Source organism: Halichoeres trimaculatus, unplaced genomic scaffold (genome assembly GCF_033239565.1).
Source record: "Halichoeres trimaculatus isolate MK-OKI-2021-1 unplaced genomic scaffold, fHalTri1.1 fHalTri1_scaffold_10, whole genome shotgun sequence".
NCBI lineage: Eukaryota > Metazoa > Chordata > Actinopteri > Labriformes > Labridae > Halichoeres > Halichoeres trimaculatus.
The window spans coordinates 20,510,239-20,523,282 of NW_027437187.1; the positions used below are offsets into that span (position 1 = coordinate 20,510,239).

General features: G+C 40.4%; 1 protein-coding gene across 4 annotated transcripts in view; it reads left to right on the forward strand.

Moving 5' to 3' along the window:
* mef2aa (myocyte enhancer factor 2aa) overlaps positions 1-13,044 on the forward strand; it is a 62,156-nt gene that overhangs the window by 16,150 nt on the left and 32,962 nt on the right. For all 4 annotated transcript variants that reach the window (XM_074677266.1, XM_074677269.1, XM_074677265.1 and 1 more), the window contains exon 2: positions 6,643-6,836. In XM_074677266.1, coding sequence (XP_074533367.1) covers positions 6,783-6,836 — 54 coding nt within the window. In that variant the 5' untranslated portion in view covers positions 6,643-6,782. The remainder of the gene's footprint in view (positions 1-6,642; positions 6,837-13,044) is intronic.

Consider the following 13,044-nt stretch of genomic DNA (forward strand, 5'->3'; position numbering starts at 1 on the left):
ACCAGTCTCACACCTCATCACAGAGAATCAAAGTGACCCTGGTTGGAAATGATTGCAGTGCTGAGTTGCTTTCAAAGGCATGGGGTTCTCTTAAATGACATGTATATAACAGAAGGTACAGTAAGGAGAGGACTCGTGCTGTTAGACATGTTGTATTGACTTCCTGTCAAGGTGATGTGGTCGTTCCTATGGCGACATATTCCCCACACATTGATTTATGTGTTGCGCCGTTTGGTAAGCAACTTTCAGAAGTGCTGGACTGGTTTATATCAAAGTGGAGCAGGTGTATCATATCCAGCTTGTTTAAATGTACATGATAAGAAGCTGCTATACATTGTGCAGGTTACTCCTCTGATCTGTATATTGACAGGAGTAAAACATTTTCACCTTTAGGCATTTACTGCTAGTCTCACCTGAACCACTTGATAGACATTCATGCTTTCATATGGTAATTTTAAAAAATTGTCAGAATTTCAATCACTAATCAGGTTCAATCATATTTTTAATTCAATCTTCATAATCCCATCAAAACTAGAGCCCGACCGATATGGGATTTTTGGGGCCGATGCCGATACCGATACTGGGAGCAAAAAAAAAGCTGATATCCAATATATCCGCTGATAATATATAAATTCATTGATAAACACAGGATTTATACTATATATAATCACAAATCATTATAATACCCATATGATTCAAGACAGAGACAGAACACTATTTGATTAAAATGAGGAACTTAAATTATAAAACTGTCAACACAAGAACTGTAGTGTAAACCAATGATAAATAAGAACAAGCTGTAAACACAATAATAAATAAAAAAGTCAAACTGTAAACACAGTAAGTATAAAAAAAAAAAAAAAATGTAAGCACACAATGAGCAATTTACACGTGGTTAAAACGCCGTATTATTGTCTCACATTAAATAACGGTGGACGGAGGGGGCGGGCACTCGGGCAGTGTGCAGCCCAACACACAGACACACAGGAACAGGAGCGACAGAACCTCAGTGGAGCAAAATTTTTTATAATCCGCTACATTTTGGCCGATGTTGATTAACCGGTGACAGGCATAATCGGCTTGATTAATCGGCCAGACTGATTAATCGGTCGGGCTCTAATCAAAATACTTTATAAGTCCATAAATTACCAATGTATCAATTCTACCAGTTACCACCTTGAAGATGAGCCTCCCGAGTTGCACCTATTTATTTATTTTTTTATTTTTTTATTTATATAAAGGAACAGTGCACACTATTTGACATGAATGTCACCATTTGATGCATGGTAGCAGTGTTAGTTATAGCTAGTTGACATCTGCAGTTGCTCGGCAGGTCACAATTAAATTAGAAGATGATTTCTTAAAGAAGCTTACCTGCAGAACCAGGAGTATCTGAAAATCCAGATTTTTTAAACTATTAATTCTGCATCAGCCATCACAATTGGAGTGCTTCTCTGTCGATGGAGATGAACAGTAACTCAGTGTGCATTTTTGTTTATCTGACTTCTTGGATGAGGGGCCTGGACTGTTGTCCATTCTCTGCCTGAAGTAGCATTAGAACCTCTTTAAATTAAGTGCGATGCACACTGTGTTCATACAGCAGAAGTTTTGTTTCTGCTGTTATTTTCTGTGCACTGTCTCTGAGGATTGTCTTCACTTTGCTTGTAAATCATCTAAGTGTTGGGCGTATTTCTGCTGAGTGTCACTCTTCTTTCAGGGCCAATTGAACCCTAAATGCCAAATGTAAAAAAATTGATACATAAGTTTCAAAGACCTCTGCCTCATCAAGATGATAAATAGTTTCCTTAAAAACCTGTTTTAAAAACGTTTTAAAAATGTATTGTACCCCTTTGCGGATTATCTTCACACTACAGGCAGCTAAAGTTGTATTTTGTCTCCTTTCAAAATGGCTGCTCTCATGAGTCATCCACACTTGTTTATGCAGGAAAATCTTAGCTAATTTTCAAAAACTTGCTGTAAGACTTACATCCAAATTGGTACTCATTTTTTTTTTAAAATAAATATTTCCTGAATTGCTAAAAAGTTGCCAAAATTGCCCATTTTATCAAGTGTTGTCTAAAAAATATGTCATAATAAAATTATTTTGCAATATTTTTCATGGATTTTGTTAAAAGACTTAGTAAACAGCTTAGTTCCAAAAAATCAAAATATTCTGGCTATCTTTTGATTGGTCAGGCTCTACAGGGTTTAAGCAAAGGGATACAATGTCTTATTTTAGAAATAACTCTGAAATCCAACGATCCCCAGTCAGTACTACAGCATTTGCACTTTTCAAGAGTTCCAGTTTGGTTGCTTTCTCTGTTTCATAAAGATCCTGAAAGAGTGATATTTTTTTTGTGATATGAAGATTTATGACGGATCAAAACAGGATAGAGGAACAGGATCGCTTTCACTATAACTGCATTGAAAAGTCCCAGTTAACTTATGAAAAAGTGATCTACTACACACTTCTGTTTTCATTCTTCAAAAAGGACCAGCACATTATTTACTTGACAAACTAATAAAGTGACACCTGCACAGCTTTCTCTTGCTCCTTAGAAAAGTAAAACTTCTACCTCTGACTGGTTTATAACAGCTCATATATTTGTGAACGCATAACATTATTGTCAATTCATTTAAGGCAATGTTCCTTTAAGTATTGCATTAAGTGCTTAACACAATTTGTGCCGTAGCATCACTACTGTTTTCAACTTGTACAGACCTTGCGACAGCAGGTTTTGCAGTTAAACGTGTCCACTGCACTGTGACAGAGTGGCTTTTTATAAGCTGTTTCACGGGTAAAGTGTCTGTTTACTGAGCCATTTAAACCCTGTTAGAAGATGTATTTCCTCCATTACTGGATGTATTTGGGAAGAGACTGAACGTAGACAACCAAGGCTAACGTTAGCTTTTTTACCAATGTCACTGCTATGTTCAGAAAAAGGCTTCCTGTGTACTAAAATAAATGTGTTGTATGGTGAAATCCAGATGAAGATAATTATCAAAGCATGTTATCTGTAGGGCTGGGACGATATGCTTTTTCCCCAATTTGTTTCTTTTACTATTTTTGAGGTGCCTATATGATTTAAATTGCGATTCTTCAATAGTTCAGATTTTTATGATTTGTGGTTTGCTTTTTTAACATCAGACCAAGTGAAAAAGTTGAAGGATGATGATGATGATGATGTCTACAGACTATATCAGGAGCCATATTTTCCTCCAAAAATACCCATTGTCTGTGAATACGTTTTTAAGATTTATTCACGGGATCTGACATCTCAGTTTTTCTCAATCCAGTTTATGAACAAAGACTAAAATGAAGGATGTAAATTTGGAAAAAAAAAAATCTTTTCAATCCAAAATCAGGATTTAAAATTGTTAAACAAGAAATCCAGATACCATGATACATCAGTTTTATCTCCCACCCCATTTATGAGACTACTTTTTGAATTTTTATATCTACGATTTTTTTTCCCATAATGATACAGCACACTCAAACACATACTAGAAGCACATGAATTAAGGCCATAAACAGGTTCTGTTCCCTGTTTTAACACTCAGAAGAAGACGGTAGAGGTGGGCGATACTTGGAATTTTGGTATCAATCCAATACCAAGTAAATACAGGGCCAGTATCGCCGATACCGATATTGAGACTTTTTAATATTAAAGGTTAATGTATCATCAAACTGCTGAACTTAAGGTGTTTTTTGTGATTTTTTTCTTTTGATTATGTTTTTAAAACCGAGGACAGAATTTTGGGCAAAGCTTTAAGGTGACTACAAACTACTTTAGTGTTATGATAAACATTTATGCTCAGAAACAATAGAACAGTAACAAAACAAAATTTCCCTGAAACATTATTATGTGTTTTTCTTTCTTTTTTTTAAGTGCCAAAATGATCACTTTAAGGTAAAATTAAAACAAAATCTATTTTGAATGACAGAGTTAAAGACTACAATACAAAAAATAAATAAAAGTTCTCCTATTGTTATACTCTTTTTTAAAAAGATAATAAAATAATAAAATATAAAGAGTCATCACACCAAAACAAATGTTATTAAAAATAATCAAACTCCTTTTTTCAAGTAGAACTGTTTATTGAATCAATTAAAAAATTAAGGAACATTTACATTACCTACAGTGCACCGCTGTTTTTTCCTAAAGTAAAAAAATACCACTTAAGAAGAAATAAAACAAAAATATTTTCTGAGATAGAGTATTAATAAAGCAGAGAGCAGACACAGTCAGGTCCCCACTTTCATAAAACAGCAGCAGTCAGTGCATGCAGGAGAAAAATCAAACTAGAGTATTGACTCTTTGCACTGGTATCATTTGATATCAATATCAACGTTGGTATTGATATTATTGATATTTGTATCGATCCGCCCACCTCTAGAAGACAGTGTCACACACAAATGTGCACCCTGCTGCAGTACTCACATTTTTCTGTATAATCTGGCTGACTTCTGACATGTCTCTGTGGTCAGTGGTGCCAGAGAAAGGTATGATGAGACACGATCAACTGCGTTATTAGTGAGTGAAAAATATTTTTGACCAGAGATGTTTTGGCTATGGAATAACCTTCAGTGATATAGATTGTGAGTGGGGAGCAGAGCACACCTGCAGACTGAAAGCCCTCGCAGCTTGTCATGTTGTATCTTTGTGAAAGTCCTGACCCGCTCCTTTGTGCCTCAAGATTTGAACTGTCCTGTTGTGACAGCTTGTCAATATAAAGAAAAGGAGTATGCGCATTTGTTTATGCGTATATAATCAATTTTACATATTTTTTATGAACTGAGTGAGAGTGCTCATTTTGAAAGATTGTATGGTTAGAGGGGATCAACTGTTTCTCATAATCATGTTACTTTCCTGGAAATCTTTAAGTACACACTTTCAAGGAGCTGAGCTTGATGTGGTCAAATCCAGTTTAAACAGACGATTATGAAGTGTCTTCATCTCTTTATAAACACAGAGGATATTCACCTCCTATCCTGTAAATTTAGTGAAATTAAGATTAGTCTAAAAATTACAAATTCATTCTTTATAGCTTTCCCTGCGTGTGTTTTCACAATGTCTCAGGTATGTCTGAGAGCTCAACCCACCCTGACCTCCCTCTAAATTAAACACCGCTCTGTCAGTGTGTGTGTGTGAAATGGTGAATGAAGATGTTTCCCTCTGGCCTGTTCTGATGTGGTTTGGGGAAATTCTTTGCGGGGGTTCAGGCGGTTGCTTTCTGGCTCAGTCAGCCATGCGTGGGTAGTTAGCGAGGTGATCTCAGTCGAAATTTTCTACAGTGGAGCCCCGATTCAGACAGCCAGACACCATAATGCCAGTCCATCTGTAACCCATAATGACTGTGTGCCACTGGAACTGGTCATTTTCGTTTTCACTGCCAATTCGGCCCCTGGCTTCCTCCCTTCACAACTGCTGACTGCATCTAATGGCCCGGGTTGTTAACCTTTCTACATTTATACCCAGGGGAAATGTAGTTGTTTAGACATTTTCTATTTGCTGAATGTAAGTGATGGATGCACCTCCAGGGAGGGGACTATATCTCTTCTTGCAGAGAAGCACAGACAGGACAGAGTTGGTTGCTCCCTGGGGCACAATGTGTTGTGAAACACTGGCCAAGTTACAAGCTCATTTGGGAATATAGCCCCCTATACTCACTTCCTCCCCTGCCCCTGTGGCTCCTCCTCTGGCCCTGGAGATTTCAGCTACTGTCAGCCCAGACTGGGCGCTCTCTTAATCATCTTAAGGGTAAAGGGGGCATCAAGGTGGGTCAGCTCTGGAAGAGAAAGTCTCCACAGGCAGGGCAAAGTGGACAAACTTTTTCTTGATAGTTCTGTCACAGAACATAGAAACAAGGTGAATCCAGAGGAAAATCAAGTGACAGCAAGCAGGCGGTTAGCTGAGCAGACACTGACCAAAGTGCAACATCCAACAATGCAGTCGCTTCTTTGCATATTCTATGATTACAGATTTTTAGATTCATGCAATAAAAGTGGATTATTCCACTCAGTATTTTCAAAAGAGGAGAGAACGGTTCCCTTTTCAGGTTCATAGTATTTTAGTGAGGTTAAACTCAGTTTTAAAACTCTTAAAAAACACCTTCAGGGTGAAATACACACCAGAAGCCTCTGGCTAAAACAGAACTCACACTTATGGTGTTAAACTCATCAGCTGAATTTACAATTTATAACACGGTGAAAAGGTCACAAGATACATCAAATATCAAATATCAATAATTAATAACTGAGTAACCCAAAAGTGAATTTAACACAGCTAACACACTTTTTTTTTACAAAAACTCAAAAAAAGGTTATAAAGTATGGGTTTGTATTTTTAACTATTGGATTAAGTTAAGCTAGTTGTTTTTCTACTTTCCATTTTTGCCATTTTTCCTCCTTCAGATGCCCTGTGAGTGTGAAGCCGCCATCCTATGACCGGGGTTCAAGTTTAAAATGAGGAGATAAAGTTTTACACTATGTGTCTCATAATTCCTGAATGTGACAGAGAAAAGAAAGCAGAGCCCGCTGCTGCTTTTAAGTGCCTGTGGATTCAGTTTTAAATGTCAAATTAACTTTCAAACCCTCATCCATCTCTTTCTGTCCGTCTCTCTCTGTGTCTTCTCCTCTAGATTGGGGCGTGGTGAAGAAAGAAGAACGAGTGTAAACCGAAAGAGAGACTGTTGCACAATGTGCTAGGAGAGTTTGGGGAAGAAATTGTGTTGTTTTCTGATATTGTCGAGGTGTCAGAGAGACCGGAAAGGACCCAGCCATGGGGCGGAAGAAGATACAGATCACCCGGATCATGGATGAAAGGAACAGGCAGGTGAGTGTCGGTCAGATCAATCAATCCATGTATGTATCTGGATGGCTAAATGGCTAGCTTCATGAATATCTGACTACCTGTCTAGCATACTATTTGCCTGCATAACTTTCCATAAGTTTTATACAAGTGGCAACCTCCATTCAAAAATATGAGACAGTTGGAAGTGCTAAAATCTGCTGTTCCTTGAGTGTCCACTTGAGGTTGGCTTAGAAAGAACCAGAGATGACATACACACCAAGCCAAAAAGAGACATTGTCACAGAAGAAAAAAACATATTTACAGCCTGGTACAAAAAGCATCTCCTGTCTGAATTGCTACTTTCACTTTCGTCACACACTGTACAGGGGGTGAATTTTCTTTTACTCTGCAGTTTAGAAGATATTAAGATCACGAGTTCACCCAATCAGAGGCACAGATCAGCTCACGTGACTGATAGGCACCCTAAAGCTGTTAGTGTGGAGACTAAAAACCTGCCCAACTTCCAATATGGCCTCCCCAGACAATTTGCTTCAAAAATCTGTTTCAGAAGCAGATGGGTGACATCACGGAGACTACGCCCATTTATTATACAGTCTATGGTTATAATGCTAGCTAACTTGCTGTCTGTATTTGCGACAGTAACCATAACATCTAACAAACTTTATCAAAAATTAAATCATTTTTTTGTCTTAATATTGTCACGTTTCTCTCCTCTGTTTGTAACCTTCAGACAGGTGGAGAGGACACTGATTTATCAGCCGTCTTCCCTTTTCCTCTCTGCCTTTCCAGAGTTTAGCAGCTGTGATCTAAACAGACATACCTCCCTCCCCAATGTCCCCGCCAGCTGAACAGGGACCGTGACATTTCTTTGTCAGTGCGGTCATATTTACAGACATGATTCCCCTGCCACCCTGCAATTTCAGCCAGAGAAGTTGATGAGGCAGCAGGAGTGCTGGGCTGCAGCAGGGGCCTCATGGCGTGGGAGTGAGTTGAGGGAAGCGAGGAGCACAGCGGGCCGCCTGTGGCCTCCCCACACTGCAGGGCTTGTCCCCTGGTCTGGCTGTATGGCCAGGCCCCTTTCGCTGTAGCCCTATGTGTTTGCAGCTGTTTGGTAGTAATTAGACGCAGCCACTGTACCACAGCACCCTCTCATTTGCAGGGTGGGTCAACAGGACACACAGCACCCTTCTCTGACTTGGCTACACTGGTCCCGGCTAGCCGCAGAGAGGGAAAGAGCTGGAATTCACTCTGTCTGCTCATGTTAAATATAAACTCCTCAACAGCAAAACACTTTCAAAACAGCCCGAGTCTGTCAGAACAAGAATAACAGGCGTGGATATATTTAGACGATGGTTTTGTCCATCTCTGCTAACTATGCTACCTTCGGTTCTGAGCTAAATAAGAAAGTGAAATTTATACCCACATATGAAGATGCATTTCCCATAGCTAAGTCAAACCCATTTCGTTGACAAGTCCTCAAAATGTTGTTTGCATCTTTTCCCAGATGGAATGACAAAGAAAGAAGAACTCATACTGGAGCCCTGAGAGCTTTAGCATGACGCGGTACCAGCACAGGAGTATTTTGATTCTTCCTGCCTGTAACTGTGGGGCTCACAGCTGAGTTGGGTGCACAACACAAATTGATTCCAATTATCAGCGTAACCCAGCTCTGGTTTGGAACCTGTGACACAAGGGAGAAGAATAGAGAAAAAATCACATTAAAACAGGTTGTCAACTTTTGGCGCGGTGGTCACTTTGACTCTTCATATGATCCGTTATTTATTTTTATCCAAAGGGAGTGAGGGGATACATTTTGATGCTTTGTTTCAAAGTTAAGTGGGGCTTAGATGTTGCTTTTTATTATTGTGTCTCCCAAAGCCAAGTGTTTGCATCAGATTTAAATGTCTCACTGTTTAATTTGTGAGAAAGTTTATCAGCAGAGCGCAGGCTTTTCCTCTTGTATTTAGTTGGTTATAGCTGGCTCAGCAGAGAATCTGCTCCGACAATAGGCCACCGTGCTACAGCTTTGGTGTAAAGTGATGTATGCCTCTGTGTCTCCCTCTCCCTCTGTTTTTTTCCTGAGCCATGAAGCGCACAGTGCCTTCTCTCCCTTGGGCGCGCTTCTAACCAAGGGGAATAGCCATTAGCATATGCTCCCCATTGTCGGGAGACAATTTGAATCTTTATCTCTGCTGCTCTGCTGCTAGCTATCATAGCATTAAAATGAAAGAAGTCCTTAAGTGGGCTAATTAGATAGAATTGCTATACAGGATGTTGTGTGGAGACAACTGGGCCTACCTTGCATTAACACTACAAGTGCTTTAGGAGGGCTGTTAACCTTTCAGGATTTATAACACAGAGAGTGCCAAAGGCCAAGGAGGTCTGTAATTGCACAATCTATCAAGAATTGTGTGAGCAGAGTTGAGACAGGCAGTGAAGCTAGCTTATTATTTTTAAATTTGACTTTATTCCTTACCTGCAGTGTTGTGACACATTTTCATAACTTCATGTTATGAAAAGGCGTTATGTAGGATGCAAACATATTAGCTTATTTGAAGAATATCATTTATAATGTTGTTGCACACATCAGCTTTGAGTGCAGCTTTATGCTTGCACTATAGTGTGTGTCTTTCTGAAGAGAGTGCAGAATAAGACATGAATGCAGCAGAAGTCCTTTCATGCATACTGTAGGACGGTAAAGAAAGTTCCCCAGTGATGCCCTGCATAAGTGATGATGGTCCTGACACAGAGTGGCACAGTCATCTGGCAGACTCATATTGTGGTTGCAAATGGATGCTAGGTAACAACCAGGCAACAGCACAGTCTCATCTAAAACATTCACAGCAATTATTACCTTTCTGTGCACGGAAACAAACATTAATTACAGACTCTTATCAAACATTCACATTTTTGTTATCTGTCATCACATGCAGAGCCATGCTGTGGAAACATTCAACACAATGAAATTTTAAGCCACAGGACTATTCAATCCACTTGACAGTTTTAAAACTTTAAATGACAAAAAATAAAAACAGATCTTTCCAACTTTTTGCATTCTTTACTGCTCAGAAAAGCTGCAGCGTTGTGTGTGGATTTAGCAGGAGAGTAACGGTGAAGAAGTAACCAAACACATTAATTCTGTGAGTTAGTGTAATAGACGGCTGGTGGAGCCTGGTAAGCAGTGTCTGTTGACGTCCTCTGGATGCCATTAAGCAGGCTCACTGGGGGTAATTGCCCAAGTCATTAAAAGTTTGATGATTTTGCTGCTGGGTGGAGGGTTGCCTGCCCTTGCTGTGGCTCATTTTGGGTTTTTTAGCGCTGGCACTTGAGTTGCCTGTAGGCACGGAGCAGCTCTCTGTCTCACTTTCTCTCCAGGGAGCAGCATCTCCCATAAATCAGCCCTCACCCAAACCTGAAGTTCTGAGGGGTTGTCACTATTTTTCTGACAGGTAAAGAGCTCATTGATTGACCACAGAGGAAAAGTGTTCAGTTTGACAGGAAGAGCATGTACAGTACCGTCATTGCTCAAGATGATAAGTAGATTCCACAAAACTGTGCTGAGGCAGCAAATCATGAAGTTGTGTGTTGGAGACTGACATTTTTCAGAGTGTAATGTGTCACTAAAATCCTCAGACTTTAGGACACCCTATAGTAATTAACAATTTTATCAATACAGCATGCGTTGTTGTAAAAATGGAAGTTTTTATACAAACAAGCCAGTTGTTATTGGACTGTATTGTTCTTATATAAAACAGACCTTTAAAGAGATGTACCTTTGTTTTCCTAACCAGCATGTCACTCTCTGCTAAACAGGATCAGCCACAGCTACTGTAGGTTTCAAGGTCAAACCCACTCAGTGGACGAGGCCTTTGCGCCCTCACTTGTCCAAATAGGGATCCCGGGGCCGCCCCCTCTCCTAGTGAGAGCTGATCCGCACAGACAGCCGCACTGGCCTCGGCCTGTCTCCCAGGCCTGCACACTCTGGCACTACATAGCCAGGGCAGTAGCCACAGGGCCCCGGTCACTCTGCCAGCTGGTGCCAGACCTCAGTTACTCTGCATCCTTCTCTAATGTCTGCCATGGGGGTCGTCTGAGGTGACATGAGGTTCTAATAAGGCCGCCAGCTTCTCACCCCTCCGAAGGTGTTAGTGACTCAGGCGTCTGCTGCCACGAAGCAGTCACAGCTGCACTCTGAGTCCCAGATGTCTTGTTTGTCATCTTGGCACCTCTGCCTGTGGACAGACATTGATAGACCTCATGATTGACACTTCTGCTCTGTGTGGAAGTGTGAGTCGGGCTTGTGAGAGTGTTTGTTAGGTTATACTGAAGAGTTTTCTGTGGCGAGGATCTCTGGTGGAAGATGTAAGTTATCAAAGAAAAAATAAACATATCAGTGACAGGCTGTACGTTTTTTCCTGTAGATTCTGGCTGCATTACTGTCATGGCACACCATGACATCTCCCAGCTTTGCACTGCATGTGACGCAACCCAGCTAACTTTATTCAGGGGAAAAAGAAGCCGCAGTTCATGAGCCCAGTTTCTCCAGTTAGCAAAGACTGAAATAGTTGAAATATTTTTTAATGTCCTTGTTAGTTTCTTTTTACCAGTACCCAAGAACCAAGATTTCCATCAGTAAGTGAAATTTGCTTGCCTTTCATTGCCACAGCAGCACCACTCTGATGCATTGAACACTTCAGTACAATAAAAAAAAGAATTCAAGCTGAATCACCAAGCTCAATTAAAGCTTTATAAAACAAGTAATGGTGCTGAGGCCCTTGAGAAGAAGTTGGGAGTGCAGAAAGTGTGAATTGAGAGTGGAATAACTGCCTCAGTTTGACATTGTAAGTGCTTCTTAAAGGTCAAGCTTTTCAGCGTGGCGTCGCCTAAATGAAATTCTGGTTTAGTCACTGATGTTTCTGGCATTGTGTGAGCTGTTATAATGACCTTATCAAAAGCTGAGAAAGTTGGACTTGCTCCTCTTTATTTAAAGTTATGTAGATCGCTTTATATTTGCCCTTACATTTGGTTTTGTTGTACTTCAGCGTGGTTTTCTTGACCCCCAGTACTAATCCTGTCATTGTGAAATATGGGATTAATCACTGACCTAGACTACACGTGTTCTACATCCTTCTATAGGAATAGCTTACATTTTTGAGACCACATTGAGTGTCTTTGTGGGTGACTTTGACTGCATGAACCACAGGGAAGCATTGCCATTGAACCTCCTACTTGACCTCAAGGATGTCTGTGGCTTTCCACGGTCTTACCATCACCCAGAGAAGATATTGTTGCATATGTTGGTCTTTATGCTTAGAGAAGTTTTATGACTTTTCAGGAGAACTAAACTGAACTTTTTGAATATTCCAGCGAAAGGAGAAGATTAAGGCATGTGAAAAAGGGGTAATTACTTTGCTGTAAAATGTAAGTACCCAAGAGAAGATGAGTGAGGGCTGTGTTCTGGGGCTGGGGCGAGGACCAGGTCTCAGCGCTGCAGCTAAGGCTGAAATGAAGTGGTGGCTGGGTCAGCAGCCCTGCACTCAGCGCTCTGCCATGCATCCAGGTGGAACAAAGTCCTCGCTCAGCGTCTCATCCTGGGCTTCCTGCTGAAAGGTGACATCTCCATGGCTTAACAGCCACATTCATCTGCTAAAGAGCATACAATTTGTTAATCATTTCCCCACATGACAGTCCCTGCTTTCCAGTTGGTTAAGCAAACAAACAAATATCTAAGCAGGTGAATAAGGGAATTGTCTGCCCTTGTGTTAAGTCAGAAAGGATGAGCATAGGCTGGGTTAGGATGGATCTGAGAATGATCAAATCAGATCCACAGAGAGAAACTCACCAAAATGACACGTACAAAACCACACAGATCTTTAACCACGCCACCAAACCCATTCAAAGGCTTCATGTGTGCAGAAACGTGTCATTTGATTCAGTCTCCTGTATTTTTATCTTTCATTTCGAGAAAAGTCACCTCAGATTTTGGTTTGTTATAAGAGCTCCAGTAACATCATTACACTGAACAGAAAATGACACAGGCCAGGCTCCAGTGTGTCTACAGCAGGAGTAATGCTCCTGTGCAGTTACCTGTAGTATGACAGGTTTAAAATTAATTGATCACAGCTGGAGTCACCCCTGCCTCAGCGGTTCTATAGACACGATGCAACACATAGGATTATACTGCATTATACCAGTTAAAATGAGGGTATAGCCGCAAGCTGTGACCAAT